This window comes from Neolamprologus multifasciatus, chromosome 6 (assembly GCF_963576455.1).
Source record: "Neolamprologus multifasciatus chromosome 6, fNeoMul1.2, whole genome shotgun sequence".
NCBI lineage: Eukaryota > Metazoa > Chordata > Actinopteri > Cichliformes > Cichlidae > Neolamprologus > Neolamprologus multifasciatus.
Window position 1 is genome coordinate 30,227,906 of NC_140444.1, and position 18,809 is coordinate 30,246,714.

At 39.3% G+C, this 18,809-nt stretch overlaps 1 protein-coding gene and 1 long non-coding RNA gene across 2 annotated transcripts in view; one reads left to right on the forward strand and one right to left on the reverse strand.

The window, feature by feature from the left end:
* Positions 1–18,809, reverse strand: part of LOC146517292 (uncharacterized) — a 378,392-nt gene that overhangs the window by 108,885 nt on the left and 250,698 nt on the right. The gene's annotated exons all lie outside the window — the stretch shown is intronic.
* mad1l1 (mitotic arrest deficient 1 like 1) overlaps positions 3,754–18,809 on the forward strand; it is a 60,830-nt gene continuing 45,774 nt past the window's right edge. The window contains exons 1-11 of the mRNA XM_085161629.1: positions 3,754–3,898; positions 4,387–4,531; positions 4,633–4,773; positions 4,848–5,027; positions 5,124–5,248; positions 5,363–5,444; positions 6,429–6,559; positions 8,407–8,521; positions 9,277–9,338; positions 16,318–16,404; positions 17,180–17,324. Of these exons, the coding sequence (XP_085017755.1) occupies positions 4,388–4,531; positions 4,633–4,773; positions 4,848–5,027; positions 5,124–5,248; positions 5,363–5,444; positions 6,429–6,559; positions 8,407–8,521; positions 9,277–9,338; positions 16,318–16,404; positions 17,180–17,324 (1,212 nt within the window). The 5' untranslated portion in view covers positions 3,754–3,898; position 4,387. The remainder of the gene's footprint in view (positions 3,899–4,386; positions 4,532–4,632; positions 4,774–4,847; positions 5,028–5,123; positions 5,249–5,362; positions 5,445–6,428; positions 6,560–8,406; positions 8,522–9,276; positions 9,339–16,317; positions 16,405–17,179; positions 17,325–18,809) is intronic.

Here is an 18,809-nt window from a genome sequence, read left to right on the forward strand (position 1 = left end):
AATCATAAAAATCCCTCCGAGGAGTCTCTTTTATTTCATGTTTTCCAGCTCTTTTCTCACATAAATATGGACTGGGCACCGGGCCTCACCTCTTGTGCTCCTACTCTGCTCTCAGCCAAGTGATAGAGAGGTGATTTTGTAATTACAGCCTTTTCTTTTGTCAGATGATGACAGCATAGTCATTATTCTCTTGTGCCTCCGTTGCAGCTTGTTCCAACCATCTATGAGCTGCTTGTCTGCGTCTTTTTCATCCATGTATTCTGAAACTACAGAGATCAGCACTCTCAAGGTCTTGCCTGTGTTTTGCTGTAGATATTCTTACCCAAATGCCCCAAGGTCTCACTTCCTTTACTTCACTGAGGAAGGGCATGAATGCAGGACAGTCGTAAAGAATTCCTTGGCCGTGACCTCAGACGGCACAAGGAGAACTGGAGTTGATTCTCAGCTGCTATGCTGTGACTGTCAAGTGCAGAGGTTTTTTCCACATGGGAATAAATGAAGTATTAATGAAGATGCAAACCGGATGCACAAGAATGAGCATCACCGTTGTTTGGATCAGGAAGATCGTTCAAGGCGACTTATGGCGATTTAATTAAACATGAATTAAAATGCTTTTGGCCGTGACATTGTGGCACAAATGGTTGTAATTCACATCGTCCGTGGCACTGCTGCCATCTGTAAAGCTGTGCCATTAGTGCCTCCTTGTGAGTGATACGCCTTACGCTAGTGGAAAAAAAAGCATCATTTCCATATCAGTGTGCTATGTAAGTACAATATCAAGATCTACCCACATTTGTGTGAGTTCTAGTAATGCAAAGCCAATCACAGCTTATTATTTGTACAAAGACGAGGCTTTACGCCGAGGCAGACCTCTGTGTCCACCAAAAGACCATGCTTTGTAAAATATAAACTGATAAATATAGCAGTGCTGCCCTCTGTTGGAACAACTATGCCAGTAAGGCCCCACAAATCCAAGCACATACAGGTGCTGGGCTAATGGGATACAAAAGTAAATACACTATATCATTTTTGGTCATTTCTAACAAAAGCACAGTAGTGCCATGTAGATCATCACAAGCATATTTATAAACCTGGTTAACTGGTCAATGTTTTGCTCCTTCTAGCCAAATTCTTTAGTCTATAAATTAGGCTGAATCTACAAAACCCCCATAATGCAATACTGTGCTTTATTTTTGAGGCATGAAATAGCATGAGTTGCACTGATTCATTGTTTCAGGTCTGTTATTTACCCACTGATTAATTAGGTAAATGTAAAAGAGTAACACATGGAATATTTATCAGCTATTTTCTGGTCTGATGATAAGGATGAGGAGGATTACTGCCTTTTAAAAAAGTGACTATCGAGAGAGCCTGAAGCGGTTCATTTTGACTTCACAGCCAGAAAATGTCCAAAAATGAGGTGATTTTTAAATGACAGATTTAAAGTCTGTGATGTCACTGCACAGAACAAAAAGCATTAATTAGCTCCAACAACATGAGTGAGATTCGAGAAATAAATATTATTATAGTGACTAAGAATAAATTCACAGAGCATAGATCTTTGAAGGAAGCTTTAGTGTCCAAATCAGAACAGGTCATAAAGTGTTCACTTCCATCTGAAGTCGACAGCTGTGCAGCCTGCTCTGGGGCAGGATGATTTAGGGGAGAAGCATGAGTACCTGGGCGTCCACACTGACAATAGGCTGAAATGCAAGACTAACACAGAGGAAGTACACAAGAAGGAGCTCTTTTTCACAAGATCCTTGAATATGTTCAGCAAAATCAGTCAGCTGTGGTGAGCACAGTGCACTTTGCTGTGGTCTGCAAGGAAAGCTGGTGACACCACTGACTGTATAAACTGATTAGGGAGGATAGCTCTGTGATTGGCTGCAAAACGGACACTTTTGAAGCTGTGGTGGTGAGGAGGTCACTAAACAAACTGTGTTCATCATGCATAATGTATTCACCCCGTGCACCACTTACTGGACAGGTAGCAAAGGACCTTCTCTAGAAGGCTGATTCAGCCCTGCTGCCAAGAGAAGATTTAGGAACTCTTTCATGCCACATGCTGTCACCAGTAACACATCATGTGTTCTGGTACAGAGTCATCTGAATAATAATGCATACTATTTATTTCAATATTATATATATATTGGGCTGTAATTTTGACCATCATTTGAAATTTGAATCTCATCCCATCGCTTTTTTCTTCTTGTCATCATTTTTTGTCACTAGGCTGCAATGCTGTCTCTTAGCTTCCAGGACCACAGCACTCCTGGAAAAGATGCGTGTGGATATCAACTAATTAATTATCCCTGGAAGATGTATGGCACAGCAGACCACTGAAAAAAGCACATATCCACAGACTGTGACCTGCCCACAGCAGCACCCTCTTCAGCAACCAGAGGGAGCAGCCTGACACTGAAAAATGAGGGTTTTTTTACAGTCAAGACAAACAAGTTTCAGCAGGAAGGCTGAAAACACAGATTTATGCACATTACAAAACATTTTTTAATAACTTTATCAAAGGGAAATATTTTCAGAAGCAACTGTATGACTTACCCTTTAACTTTTTAAAACTTTTTATTTTTATTTTTATTGGTTTGAAGTAAGTTGTTGAAGTAAATAAAATGATTACATCTGAATTACTTTTGCTCATTTTGCAAGATCCCCTTTCCTCACTGATGGTGGGTCAAAGTAGATCTTTGTAAACAGTGAGTGTCAGATTTATTGAGTCCTTTTTCAGAATCAGCTTTGTGGAGATATGCTTGGATGTGTGCCTTTATTTCAGTAATGTTTAAAATGTCTAGATATGAACGTTGGCTGGCCATGTACAGTTTTGGCTTTTTTTTTTTTTTGATGGGTTATGAAACTGAATAAAAACAGAACCGAACAGAATTTGGGAGTTGGTAAAGTTAAAAAAAGAACAACTTTAATATACATCATCGTGGTATGGTTAAAAAAAAAATCAATCAATCACCACTTCAGTTGTGTTTCTTGAAGTGAATTGAAGTGAACTGAATTAATGCAGGAAATCACCACAGCATTTGGGACGCAAAACAGTAAAGTGGTTATCCACACTAAATTCTTAAATAATAATAATTTAATGGAATAAAATGAAATGGGAGTACATGGAACACAGTTTAAGTCAAACTACTATTTCACACCACCTGAGAATCTGAGGCATTCAAGAATTTGTAACAGACTGATCAGACTGATCCAAAACCCTGCCGCCAGATAAGAATGCATCATGAAATTATTCCTACCGATCTCTGTAAAACTGCAAAATAACTTTTGTTTATGTGATAGCTGAACACGCTAGTCCCAAACATATTACACAGTGTATAGTATACATATTTATTAATGCAATTTGCGCTAAGATTATTATTAAACCTGGGTTTACAAATATGGTAAAGTGGAGGTGGTTGACCTCTAAGGATAGGAGTGGTATGACAGAGGTTGTGCAAACGGTAAAATTCTATCTAATAGCAATTGTAAGAAAACAGCTCTACCTGAATAGTGCCGGAGTTACCAGGCTTTTCCAAGCGTCATTGTATTTATTATTAGAAAACCAGAAATCAGAGGGGAAAAAAAACAAACTAACAAAGAAACACGGGGATTTAATCAAACTGATAACAGTGCACGATTTATTCGTTTTTCCTATTAAAACCAATGACTATATAAATGTTTTCTACAGTCATTGATTAAAACAAACAAAAAAGTTTGCTTTTGATACTCGCGATGTTACCAAATCTCGCGATACTACGTGCATCCCATTCGAGCTAAACTGGAGGGATTTCTGTAGTATTGAGCGAGCAGCTAACACGTTAGCAACACTGAGATAACCTATTTGCAAATAATTCGCTCCTTAAAAAAAGGAAACCAAGCCGGCTCAGAGGTGAGGACGTATTCTTACAAGCGATGCCCATTTGTTAGCTACTTAAACGTAGCTTAGAGGGAATAGCTGTAGAAAACAGTCATGGTAAACTGAACTCTTGTGTAGCCTGTGGTGATACAGGAGTGAAGCAGTTAAACCGTTCTTAACAAACCAGTGAATACCTTCTTGAGATAATTCTTGATAATTGCCAAATATGGCAACTAACGTAAACATTAGCTTTTGGTTAAGCTACTAAAGTTGTTTTCGTGTTTGTGCAGCTGAGCAAAGAAGCTAATGCCACTTTTATCTTACTTCGCACTTTTACGTAGTTAATGCTAGGAACCTGTCTGCATATAACATTAACGTGTTAACACTTTTATCGTAAAGTTATAAAGCATGAAAATGGTGCACTTTAGAATTGCCTAGCTAAACTTTACATGGCCGTAGTGTAGTCTTTTTTTTTTTTTACTCGTACTGTGAGACTTTCGTTTGTGTGCTGCATCTTCCAGGATGGATTTAGAAGACGACACGACCATTTTAACAACCCTGAAGTCCTTCAATTCCTTCATCAGCCGCCCCGAACATCCACAGCGGCTGTCAGAGCACTCAGCAGGGAGTGGAATCCTGCAGAGTCAGTACAAGCGCAGCATGGAGGTACATACAGAAACTGTTTGCATCAACAGGGGGGCAAAAAAGCTGAACAAAAATAGCACCAGCATTCAGCCTCGGCACTTACTAGCATATCCTTCTTTTAGCTTTTAGAAGCAGCAGAGAGGGTTCACTCCAAGAATCGCTACCTGCAGTTGGACCAGGAAAAGAAACAGATGGAGCTTAGTCACAAACGGGCTCGTTTTGAACTGGAGAAGGCAGCCTCAGACAGCGCACGAGACTTGGAGGTACATGCCATGTATACTCCTTTAATATCACATGAACAAAGCATCAGATAGCTCACCACCCTGTTATGTTGCAGCATGAGGTGGATCGGAACCAGGAGCTTTTGGGTAAAATAAAGAAGCTGGAGGAGAGAGTGGAAGAGGCGAATAAGAAGCTAACAGAGCAGAAGGAAGCAAATGATGCTCTCCAGAAGAACCTGGAGGGTCTAAACAAGACACTGGAGGAACAAGATGATAAGCTTGGCGCAGCTAACCAGGTGCACGCATGCTTGTAGATTTGCACGCACAGTTATTTTGCCAGTCTGGTAGTGCCTCTTATCTTATGCTGGATTACCTCTGTTATCTGTTTGCAGACCATCAGCTCTTTGAAGGATGAGATCAGAGAGCTCAGGCAGAAGATTCAAAACCAAGACTCAAAAATTTCTGCTCAAACGCTCGAAAACCAGGAGTTACAGGAAAAGCTAGAGTTGCAACAAAGGTACACACAAACAAGGACTGACACTCTGCTCTTTTTCATGCTAATAAATATTGAGCTGTACTGCTTAATATAAATGCTGACCATGCAGTTTTCTTTGATTGCTGTTATGATTAGGAAGTATCAGGAAGTCTCTCAACTTTGCCAAAGTCTCCAAGCTGCGCAGTCCTCATGCTCTGATCACATAATCAAGATTAAGGTACGAAATGCTGTCGCTTCTATTGGGCTCCTTATGGTTTCACTTCAGAGTTTAAACGGTGTACGGATTTGTCTGTAGTTCAGAACATTCCAGTGTCCACAGTTCATGGAGAGGAACTAGTTGAAATAGTTAAAAATAGCAGTTTGTACGTCTTTGCACTGATGTAGACGGTGTGGTTACACAGTGTTATGTGGCTCACTCTACAGCGAATGTAAACCTACTAAATATGATTACGATTTAGACGTATAACCAATGCAGGCAAGATCATGTGCAGTATATCAGTTAAATTTTCTACATATCAGCTTTTTTGTTCAAACTACCTTTCTCCTTCAAATTGCATAATATGAGTTTAAATGTATTTTTTCCCCTCATAACATAAACTTATCGAACATACCATTTTGCCTTCAGAACAGCCTTAATTTTTCAGAGCATAGATTCAACAAGGTGTTGGAAACATGCCTCACAGATTTTGGTTCATATTGACATGATGGCATTACACACTTGCTGCAGATTTGTCTGTCTGTTGGACTGAGATCTGGGGACTGTGGAGTACAGTGAGTTCACTGTCATGTTCACGAAACCAGTTTGAGGTGATTTGGAGTCTTGTGACATGTCACATGATCTTGCTGGAAGCAGCCATCAGAAGATGGGTACACTGTGTTCATAAAGAGATGGTCAGCTACAATCGTCAGGTAGGGTGTAGGTTTAAATGATGCTTAGTTGGTACTAAAGCCCTTTTTCCATTAGTACCCACTCGGATCAGCTTGACATCGATCAAGCAACATTTTTTACTAATCTCCTGTCGTCCACTTTTGGACAATAAAAGATTGCTGAGTCGTTGCCACATGATTGGCTGATTAGATATTTACATTAATACAGGTGTGTGTGTGTTTACTTGTTTGTTACAGGTATTTGTTTCCATAAAGTGTGTCATTAATCTGAAAACTGTATTACTGGTGAATTTCTCACTTTCTAATTTGGCAGGAGTTGGAAAGGCGGCTTGTGTTCCAGGAGCAGGACTTTGCCATTGTGAAGACTGTAAAGTCAGAGGTGGCCAGAGTTCCAGATCTGGAAAAGGAGCTGAAGCGCCTCAGAGATGATAATGCCTACCTCAGGTTAAATCCATTTTTTAAGTTTCCTTAACATGTAAACTCTTTACACTGTAGTGGAGGGACCTTTCAAGTTTCACACACACATACCACAAGCTCTCTTTTCTTTAACAAGTGTTTTTGGTATTTGTAATATGTGTTTGTGCCTGTGTCGTCTCTAAAACCTTACACTATATGTTTAGGTTGATTCTGTTTGTACCACGTAGTTTGGATGTTATCGGGCATTAATGAGCATACAAGCACTTTGAAAGATTAAGTCGGATAACAGAAGATCCATTTGTCAAGTAACAGCCAAACAGCTTGTCAGACTAAGTGGAGAAATTTAGCAGTTGGTGTGTTTATCCACTTGTCCTTTCTGTTGTATTACAGAAATCTCAATTTAAAGCATGAAACTCTTCATACTTTCTCAAGATAACAGATTAAGAATTTTGCTGAAGATACCATAACTGTAACTAAGAATGTTCCTTATTCATAAGTAGATTAAATGGGAGGGGGAAAAAAAAAGACTGACCCTTCTAAAAGTACTCAGACAATCAAGTTGCATTTTAAATGCTGCTGAAATTTGTGACACTTTGTGCTGTGCATACACATGCACATTAGCTTGCAAAGTGTGCCAGTGTTTTGCAGCTATCTGTCCTTGCAAATAAATCTTCACACACTTATGCAGAAAGCAGTATTTTCTGGTTGAGTGTTTGTGTGTGTGTAACTGTCCTAAACAGGAACAAAGCTAATTAGCCAATTTTTTTAAATTTTTTTAAAATAATTTTGTTTTGTTAAAATAAATGTTTTTTTTTTTTTTTGTTTTTTTTTTTTTAAAGTGGAATGTTATATCAGTAGTGTGAGGAGGGTGTGTGTGGTGGGGGACATGCTCCTCACACTCTCCCCATCTCTCATAAAAAATCAGTAAGGAAAACAAGGAAGGGATGTGCATAATGGAATGGGTCATCACACTAAGATTACTCTGGCAAGACTTAAATGGAATACTGCAGAGCTGCACTGGTTAGGAGGACTGTCACCCGTCTTACTTGTTTACATGTTCTGAGACTGAGGGTGACTGGGGGGCAAGGGGCTGCCATTTACTGAGAAATCCTGCTTAACATCTCAGGGCCAACAGTCAACTGGCATACATGAATGTAATCTCAATAAGTACTTGTTCATATTACTGAGTATTTCTGGTGCTGGATAGGAAGAGGCGCAAGTATTGCAGGTTTAGTCTGGGAAATGTGACTGAAAAGCAAGACCAGGTGGATCAATCAGGATTTGGTCTGATCTTCCAAGGCGAGTCCATTGTCTGGTCTCCGATGGTTGGGAAGTCCTCAAACTGTGGGGAGATTCTTGTTTCACATTGTCTGAAACAATAGAAGGAAAATTCTTCTTTTATCTCCTAATCAGTCTCTGTTGTCTGGACTGAGTTCTTTTCCTTTATTCTTTCCTCCTCTGCAACCTTTGCATTTTTTCCCCCCTAATTTCTACCGGCTTGTGTCAGCATAATCAGCTCCCTGGTGTAAACAATGTGAGCTGGGCAAAAATAGTGTTGTTGATTGAAGTGGGTAAAAAGATGGCCAAAACATATCAGACGTTTCTCAAGTAGAGTTCACAGAAAAGTTACCCTAATCCAACAAGTGTGACTAAAGTAAATAAAACTTGAAAACTAGTGAGAGCAATGTATTATAGCTATAATGCACAGTTGGTACATTGTTACGTGCATTTGTCGTAATCTTAATATATTTGAAAACGGGTTTCAAAATTGCATCCGAGTGTGACTGTAGCCAGGGATTGAAAGTTCCTCCATGTCTTGCATTAGACACTGAGCTATCAGTTTAATTGACCTTTTTTGTCTCTGTTCTATCCAGGGAGAGCAGAGAAAATTGCAGCCTGTTGAAAGAGGAGGTGGAGGGTCTGCGGAAGAAGCTGGAGAGGATGGAGAAAACCAAAGAAGAGCTGATCAACATGGAACTGGAAAAAGAGGTAAAAGTGTGGGCAGTTAGAAATATAGATATTAAGAGAATTAAGTAATAAGCAAAGCTTCAATGAGACATTTTTAGATAGATTAATGACTCTGGCTGCATCCTCGTGAAGGTTTTTGTGACTTCCTGTCCTCTATGTTTGTTTTTACAAACTTTGAAGTTAAACTTTTAGAATTTACTATCAAAAATTTTTTTGATTAATAATCTAAACTTAGAATATCCTCCAAAAAGCCCTATACACACTGGAAGCAGTTCGTAGTGATATGGTGGCAACAGACCATAGAAAGCAACTACAGGTGAAACTACAGCTGCTGCTGAAGTGGGCGGGACTTGCGATAAACTATTCTCAGCTTCAGGTGAGCAACTGAGGTGGCTACCAATGAGAGCGAAGAATACAGTTGATTAACATATAAGCTGGTAGCAAATATGGGAATGTCCACTAGCATTCAGCGTCAGCTTCAAGGTGATGCTTGACAAAAGACTGACTTCCTGTGTGTAGGCAACTTGAGTAAACATTTCAGTCATTACTTTTTAAAAAGCTATTGTCAGAGATAATTGGTGTATTATAAAATATGTACAATAATATGAGAAGAAAATAATGTATTTATACTGCTGTGGGATGTAAAGATGCCATATTTGCAAGGCTTCATACTGCATAAAAGTATTCTTTTTCTTCTGCTGTTGACTGTATTATATCAGCATCAACTTTTCCTGTACTCTAAAATAGTTATTTGCTTTGGTGTCATTAAAACTTAGAGGCTCACTGAGAAACTCCACGCCTGGGAGAACCTTGGGCAATCTACTGGACTCAACATAAGGTCAGACACTATATCAAAGTGTGTACGTTTAAATCACAAAGAAAAATATTTAAATAGACATTTGTGTATTTCTTTCTATTTCTTTTTATTTTTTCCTGTTTTTAATCATGTATAAAGTGCCACTAGGTGGAGCTGTGGTCACTCCATACAAATGTGCCTCATCATTGTGGATTGATTCCACCATTGTGTATAGATGTTTGTTTGGTACCTGCTTGTGAGTGCAGCAAATGAGTCTCAATGCATTCACTCAAAGCTGGTAATGAGAGAATGATTGCATGTTTCCTCGTGAGCAGTGAAGCTGATCTGACACATTATAAACACTGCAGACCTGCCGATGGCTTGCATGCACGCACACATGCGCACCGTGTTTTTCTTTCTTTTGTGATTAACGTTGACTGTGAGGTAAACACAGCGCTTAATGAAAAGTGTGTGAGGATGTGTGTGTTTTTTTTAAGTGTATGGGGTGAAAATGGGAGGAAAAAGTAAAAACTGCCATCTAATAAACTATGAAATTAAGGGAAATCAATATTTCTTTAAGGTTCAATTTTAGTCATATGTAATGTGTTATATAACATTTTGAATCCTTAAAAATTGAGATATTTAAAGTCAATTGTTGTAATTTTCTTCCTCAAAATCCACTGGATAAGGGGAATCTCATAGTTCTGTTATTGGCTTCATGTGTGATGCTGATGTAAAAGTGCAAAATATTAATGTTGCACACATATGTTTAGCTCCTGATGATCAAAATGGCATCACAGTCACCTTTAGAAACTCCTTAAAGCCGTTATTCTGGTGTTTAACAAAAGCCCAAAATAAACTGTCAAGGCGGTCAAGATGTTATTTTCTTGTCACAGTGTGTGCGACGTAGAGGCAGGTGGAGGTAAGTGTGTTTCATTCAGCAATTTGTTCACCTTTATTGCACTCGGTGCATCAGTGCTGTGCGACAATTACTATTGATGTGGATTTGTGCATAAGTGGGATATTGTGATTGCCTTGTAGGCTATTAAACAGTCATTATTTCAGCATTTTACTGCTTGGAGTCTTGTCAGGTATATAATTGTCAAAGTTTTTATGAAGAAGTTTCAGAATCACAAAGTAAGTGAAAGTGAATTGGATATATGTCATATTCTTTTTGCGGTTAAGAATGATCAGGAGCTTTCAGAAGAAAGGAAAATATCTCAGGGCTGTCAGTAATGTAACAGTGCCTGAATTAATGCTGACATGAAGTCGAAGCTGCTTGTTTAGGGCGGTTGTTGTTCTGTCATTAAATATGAAATGGCTCATAAGGGCTGCTGTGCTTTGACACTAAAGTTTGGATTTTTATTGTTGATTTTTCTATGGTTTGTTTTGTCATCTTGCGTTACTTAAAGCTAAATATAATTTATATTTATACATATTAAACATTTTCTCTCACAAGATATATCAGGATATGAAGAGTATGTAGCTGAGTTGCGACTGAGGATTGAATAAATGTAATTTACTGTACTTGAAGAGTTGACCTCCATCACCCTGAGATTTAATTCTTACCAACAACTTTGGTCTTTTGCCAGGAAGAAATAACTTTAAGGGAAAAGAGAAAACTCCTAAGAACAATAAATGTGTTGAGAAGTAGACGCAAGCCTTAAAGCTGCAGCCTGGATTTGCCAGCAGCTGGCTGGTTGCTAGAAGTTATTTTCTTTCCTTCTGTTATGTGAGATGATAACATTGTGCTTGGTTATGTGCATGCCAGTGGGGATGACAATTGAAAATAAAATTGGAAGAAATAGAAGATGAAAATATCTTTATGCCCCCACGCTGGCGACAGCTGGGGCTGGAGGCATTTAAGTTTTGGATTTGTCCGTCGCTTTCTTTACATGATATCGCTCGAAAGTTTCACTTTGACTGGAGGATGAAGTGATTAGAATTTTGTGTGTTTAAAGTTCAAGACTTGATTTGGCCCTAATTCAAGAATCTCTAAATATCAGGAAAATGACATATACGATAAAAATGATCAGATAATGACATTTTTACACCAAAAGGTCACACGTTCTCATCGCTGTGAGATCATAATGTTCCACAAAATCACTTTTCTGACAACAATTCAACAGGAAATTGTGATCGTCTAGTCATATCTAGTTGGATACTGAATTCGTGCAACTTGACTGGTTGCTGGAAATGCTTCTGGTCTTGCCATTGAAGGACAACTGAATGATTAAAATATATTGAAAGGTCTTCCAGAAAATGTTTTTTCCCCCCCTTATTATTGAAACTTTCACACACTACAGAAAGAACTGCAGCTATTTTGTGCATGTAAGTCAGAGACTGGTTTTTGTGTGATAGATGGTGTATTAAATTGAATTAACTACTTCATGGTAGTGTTTGTGTGTATGCTGAATCTTGATGCCACATTGAAGGCCATACAAACTTGATGCTGTTCCCTGTGGATTAAGACTTTATTTTAGCTCGTATGTGTCCATGATCCACTAGTGAAAAAAGTTTAGTTGGAATGCTACCCAGTGTTCATAAATTGCTGGATTTTTATGCTAAATATTACTCCCAATTAAATAAAACCAATAAGAGTTTTGTTAACTTTGATAACAAGACTGTGCAATTTCTGGAGGAATTACAGTAAATTACAGTACAACTGGACACTGTTTCACTTTACGTTGTTGTTGTTGTTGTTGTTGGTTTAGATGGGCTAAAAATGTGTACAGATCCATTTCAGGAATACATAATCATACTGAAAGAGAGAGAAGTTAATCAAGTACATCAAAATTGGCCAGTTGATTCCACCTACGCTGGTTATGGAGGAGTCAAAATTAGCACGGTGATACCACTCTATGTGCCAACATGCTAAATTTCATGCATGAAAGGTTTGGGAGTTTGGTAACTCAGCTTCCAGTGTTATTTCCATGTATTGAGTTGAGTAGTATATTGCTCAAAAAATGCATGTTGTGGTCATAAAGTAATGTCCAACTGTAGGTCTTAATAAAGCCAAACACAGAAAGTCATAGTGTTCTCAGTTATTTATATTTATTATGATTTTAGCATTTCTTACTCCCAGTTCTTACTTAACAATTGAAAAGCAAATGGCTATGGTGAATAAAATCACTAAGGCTCATTCGCATCCATCCAGTGGGACAAATTGGACTATTTGCTACTATAGTTATGTTTGATATCTGGGCTTTGGACTAAATTTTACTCTTGGCCATGTTTCCTGATTCACTTATGTGCGTTTTGTAAGCAAGACTCTCTAATCTGACAGTTCATTTTGTAGACCAGGTTACACCCCATAGTTGTTCACAACATTGCACCCAATAATATGCAACCATCACGTTATTTGCAACAGCATTCAAGATGACTGGTTCATGACCTGCAAAACAAAACAAACACAAAAGGCAGAGGACAGAAAAATAGCTGCTTGTGTGAGTTCAGGAAAAGACTCATCCCTGTGTGCTCAGGGCAATGTTGAATTATCTACTTGGGATACCAAGGCCATTCCAGCTTATAATTCACAAACTCATATTTTAGTCATGAGTTTATTTCCATACCTGAAGTCACGCCTAGATAAATGTTAAGTGGTACAACCCACTTTCTTAGAAAAGGTTCCACATAACGGCTGAACATAACCCCCACACAGTGTCTTGCTTACAGATAATGCCTTTATTAAATGATAAAGTTTCAGTTCGACTGCCTTTCACCAGGTGCAAAGGCAACGTCTATGTATGTATACATACTCACACGTACATGTATAATAGTTGTGATATCCATGCAACCTGTGAACTTGCATGGATTTCACTTCAAAAATTAATTGTTAACTATAGCTGCAATGCTAAATAGGATGATTAACATATCCCATAAATGATTAATTTAGCAGAAATATGACAAGACATCAAATGGATGATATGATTAAAATTGTGTGTGTGTGTGTGTATGTGTGTGGACATTACTTTTGTACCTGATAAAGGTTGATTAGACTCAAACATTGTAATTTATGTTTTAAGGTAGACAATGTGCAGGAGTTACATTCAGTTATAACAGTTCAATTGTGAAAATGTGCTGCAATGAAAATGTGCTCAGCATTAAAGGTCCCTTGGGATGAGACAGTTTCGCATGCCTTGTACAATAATGCATTCCATCATGGACGCTTGCTTTTGAATTGTGTGCTGATAACAAGGAAGATACTGTATCTCCTCTTTGGCCTGAAGGCATTCAGGATTTGCAAAAGAATTTCAGATTTGAGTTCAGACCATGGAAAATGAGTTTACCATGGTCTGAATAAAGCAGCTCGTTTATTCATATAATAAGCACTATAGCTAGCGTTTGGGGATGCAGTAATCACCGATCACTTACAGTGGTTGTCAAAAGCGCCATTCATTAATTTTGCGCTGCTTAACCATGTCTGAGTTGTGAGGTCGGCAGTCCAAGCAAACATGCCCGGACCTCCTTCTCCCTGCCCACTTCCAGCTCTTCTCTGGTGTTACCCAAGTCAGGTGAGAGATATAATCTCTCCAATATGTCCTGGGTCTGCATCCTCTTTGCAGGACATTCCCAAAATACTTCACCTCGAAGGCGCCCAGGAGGCGTCCTTATCAACCACATCACCTGGCTCCTTTCAATGTAGAGGAGAAGCAGCTGTACTCTGAAACCCTCAGAATGAAAAGGCTCGCATCCCATCTTCAAGAATCAGTGTTGCTTCAATTGGTACAAATCTATGCATTTATTACTAACCATCATTACATAGTGTAATATCAGTTAACGCTGCTCCATGAGATTAAAAGAGTAAGAACCTAAAAACTAAACTTAGATGGGAGGTGATGTCAGTTTATTAGATCTCCCAGAATTGACAGTATTTGTCTTCAGACATGGGTAGTTTGCAAAGGATGGTCAAATGCAGTTTTTTCTTAACATCTCTCCAACAGTAAGTAATGATAATTTTTCATTAGAAACAAGTTCTAGCATAGGCCACCTAAATCTCACAACTGCAGTAACAGAGGCAACTTTAGCACGCTACCGTATATGTTTTTTTGTTTGTTTTTCTTAAATGGATTTAATGCAGTAGTATGAATCAGGCACTGAGTGGATAATCCAGCACCAGCTTCATATGTAAAATATATAAAACAACACACACAGTACCTGTGGATGAGAGACGAGATGACTGCTCGAGGCTGTGACTTATTTGTGTTCACATCATGACCTTGAAAAAGAAAAAAAAAAAAGATTAATTCTTTCTCTCGCTCCTGTTCCAGCACCTGTAATGTTGCTGAAGTCAATATGAACACGTGAGTATAAATTTGGTGTGGTTGTGAGCAATGTTGCCTCACAGCAAAGAGATCTTGGATTAGGATCCCCTTCGGCCAGCTGGGGCCCTTCTGTGTGCAGCGTGCATGTTCTCCCTGTGCCTTCCCCTCTGGGCTCTGGCTTCCTCCCATAGTCCAAAGACGTGCATGTTAGGTTAATTGGTGATTCTAAATTGAGCATAGTTGTGAATGGTTGACTGTCTCTCTGTGCTAGTCCTGTGACAGAGTGGCAACATGCCCAGGGTGCACACGAGTCTTGTCCCTCAACAGGCGGGACCCTAACATGGATAAGCGGAAGAAAATGGATATGTGTGTGTACATGTGTATGTGAATGTAATATAACTTTTGTATGCAGGTAGACTTTGTTTTATTTTCATCATACTTACATTTAAGACATTATAGGCTCTAAATGATCATTGTCATTGCCTCCAGTTTTCATGTACATTTTATATTTGTCTGAATTGTTTTGGGCTTGAAATGCTGTTTGTAATAAATCCTCACCATCCAGTTTTCACATGGAATACTCTTGTCTGCCTTGAAGTTGGTGTGTACTCACAGTAGGGAATCCGTAGTGCATCAAAGCACATTTGACCCCCAAAGTCCACTATGTTTAACTAGTGTGACCGTTTCAGTTAAGCACATCAAGCCTTGGCCCACTTTTTAGGAGGTGAGCCCAGGCACGGTTCAGTTGGACTCATACAGGGTACACGATGTAGTGTAATCACTAACCGTGTAACACTTCCTCACTAACACCCTCTCTCGTGAAAATCACTGTGCTAACTAATTAACAAATCTATAAGGTACGTGAAGACAGCGTGTCTTTGCTTAAAAAAATGGATACAACTAAAGCACATAAAATCATGAACCTCATTTGTTGTGCAAGAATGCGTTTCAAAAGCAAGTGTCTGCCTGAAAGAGGGAGAGAGAGTAAGCAGGGGATAAGATGCTGAGAAACTGAAGTGTACTCTGGCCCCGGATCGCTAAGTGTTAGCGCAGGCCAGCAGGCGAGGGGAGAGGGTGGACAGTCAAACTTGGGCATGGAACAAAGCAATTGTGTGAGTACACCCTTAATCTGCCTGCTCAGCCTTTTCTGTTCATATCCTTAATTTGTCAGTAGATTGCCTAATCATGGCACACAAGCCCAGGTCAGGTCTCTTGGTGCTAGTATGTGAAACATGTAAAGCAAATTGATTTTATCGAGGAAAAGCAACTAGCCTCCATCTGTTGATATTTCCAGGTTTGTTGGTTGAATTGGTAATCTTCAGTTGCTCTGAAGAGTAAGCTACATCCTCTTAAAGTCTCTAGTTTTGCACTAAAAGTGCCGTGGAGCTAAATTGTCCAATCTTAAACCCATTTCACAAGAGATGAGAGGTTGGCTTTTAAACACATATGTGCCACATGCATTGCTGCCTTTCCACCGTCTGTTTTGTAACCCGTCAATCTCTTCCACCGAGTGAGTTTGTTTTGTAGAGCAGTGACCAGTATTTATCCCACTGTCCTCCTCTCATCTCCCCCCCTGCTCCTCGTGTCATTTTATTTCTGAGCTCCCTACTGACCGGCAAACAAAAGACTGTGGAAATGCCGTCGTGTTCATCTATTCTGTCCTTTCTGCTTTCTCAGTCGTATCAATTTTTCTTTGCGGGAGTAAGTGTGTGTACACATCTGTATGCTAACTGTTCTGTGCTGTGTCTTGTCTGTAGGAAACCCGAGGATCTGTCCAGGGAGGTGATTCAGATCCAGCAGAGAGAAATTGCTCTGAAAGAGCAGAACTACACACTCAACAGCCGGTAATACACACACGCACTCGCTCGCACACAAAATCCCTTTCTCTCCCTTCAGACCCATTTCTCTCATTCTGTCTGCTTGCATGCCTCTCTTCCCCTCATGTATCTATTAGAGCATATCTCTGAGAAGTCCTTAATTGTCACAAAGTTAATTAAACTGGTCCTGATTCTGATAGCACTCCTGACAGTAACCACTGGTGTGTGAGTGTGTGTACGTGTGAGAGATTGAGAGTGCGAGAGAGGAAATTCACTAATTAAACTTGTCCTGTTTAGACAGAGGTGATGTCTATAGGGAGGGCCGCACACGCGTGCTCTGGTATATTCGTGCTGCAACTCAGTCCAGCTAAGAAAGCTTTCATTAGCTAACAAGCGTTCCTCTTCTGCTGAGCGTATTGGGCTCATTATGAAGTATTAGAAACAGCAGAATGGGAGAGCCGTGGGTGTGGGAGGGGATGGTGATGGGAGCTTGCGGTGTAATTATTGCCTTTCGGCATAATTATTGTCCTATTGATCAGACCTGGCACAAATCTCTGCTGAAAATAATTTCTGGACCCTTGTCTGGGATTTTTTGGTGTCAGTCAGGTAAGTCGTCTGTGAGTCTTATTATAAATTGACTATAAATTGCCTTTCTCAAATTGTCAGACTGTTCTGCACTAATCAACCTCTGTCCTTCTTTCTCTCCCCTCTCTCTCCCCTGTTATTAACAAACACACACATACGTACGCACGCGCACACATAAAAATTGCTTCGCACCAATTCATTTATTCTGCTCTGTCAGTGTGAGGAGTGTGGAGCGTTCACAGTCTGAGCTTCGTGCAGAGCTGACCCAGCAGCACAGCAAGACTCTGGAGGAGCAAAAGAAGAGAGAGGCACAGGACGCTCTTGTCCGTCGACTGCAGAAGCGGGTGCTGCTGTTAACCAAGGTAGCTGGCGATCAGCCACGCACTCTCAAACACAGAGAAGTATTCATGCCTTCAAACATGACCTTTCAAACATCACCCAATGCGGTAATTTGACTCTAAACACTCAGTGAACACAGTAGTCAGGTAGACTTGCAAGGCCAGCATTGAATTCTTAATCTCGCCTTTACGCCTCTGTCCTGCTAATTGGCCACCGGGTGTCACATGACTCCTCCATCTGTCTGTCTTGCTCCCCCCCCTCCCTTGCTCTGCAGTTCTTGAGAAGACCTCCCTGTAATATTGATTTCTTGATGTGTGTAATTCACGAGGTTATTATGCTCAGTCTCTCACCACACAAATCACACACATGCACACACCACCACCATAACTAGGCAGGATCAAAGGGGTGCTAACATTATAGCTCAGTGAAAGAATGTTTTTGCATCAAGTTTTCACAAAAGTGAAATAAGTAATTGTTATTTCCCATCCAGTCACAGCCTATTTAGAAAAAAAATCCATTATAGTTGGTGTTAAGTTCTGAGCTTTTAAACGTGAACTGTTTGAGCTGTTTATTTATTCAGGCGCAGTCGCAGAACAATTTGTTTTCAACAATGCAAATATGCCGAACATTCGAATTACCTTAATGATTGTAGTGAAGTATATTAATGACCGTGACTCCAACCATATCTCCAACTGCCCAAGTTTATTTTTATTCATCATTTTTTCTTTATTATGTTTTTTAAAACTAATTTTAGGAAAACTGAGCTGTGATAATGGATTAAGTATGGTAGCGAATTAGCCAATACAGCTCATTTTTATGGCTTGTAATGTAGCCAGCAACCACTGATGTTACTCAGTTTCCTTCTTTCATTCTCCTTTTTTTAAGCTTAATTTTAAGGTTTAAGGCATTTTATATACTTTAATGACAAACAACTGAAAATGCCTTTTTTACTCAAATGTGTTGTGGTTTTTAGTTTTTGAACTTTACTGAAAATTGAAAGGATCTTTTTGCTCATCTTAAATTAGGGTATGCGTCATATAGCCTGAAGTCTGCACTGCAAAAACAATGTGAATGGTTTTTCATTTATGTATTCAATACTTTTAAAATGAAAAATAATAGCTCATTGAGTGTGGATTCAGGGAAGAATACAAGCTATCTGAGGAATATGAAGAATATCTGAGCAGTTGTTTTTAAGTTTTTATAAAGGGGAAAAAAAAGATTAATCAGAGCATGTTTATCCATTTTTGAACTTTCCTCCAGGTGTCTTAGACGGATTTGAAATGTCACCCAGTTCAACTAGGAAATAAAACTCAAGAGAAGCAGCAGGTCCGCCCATTCGTGTATGTGGAACCAACAAAGTGACTGACAAAATAACTAAATTGTTATTTGGTTTTGATTGTCGTCAGTAGTTTGTATATTGATCAGCTAACCAGTTCATCAAGTAAATGTTTGACCTTTAAAGAATTCTTTGGAGAAGAGAAGAGAACTAGTTAATTAACTAATTGCCC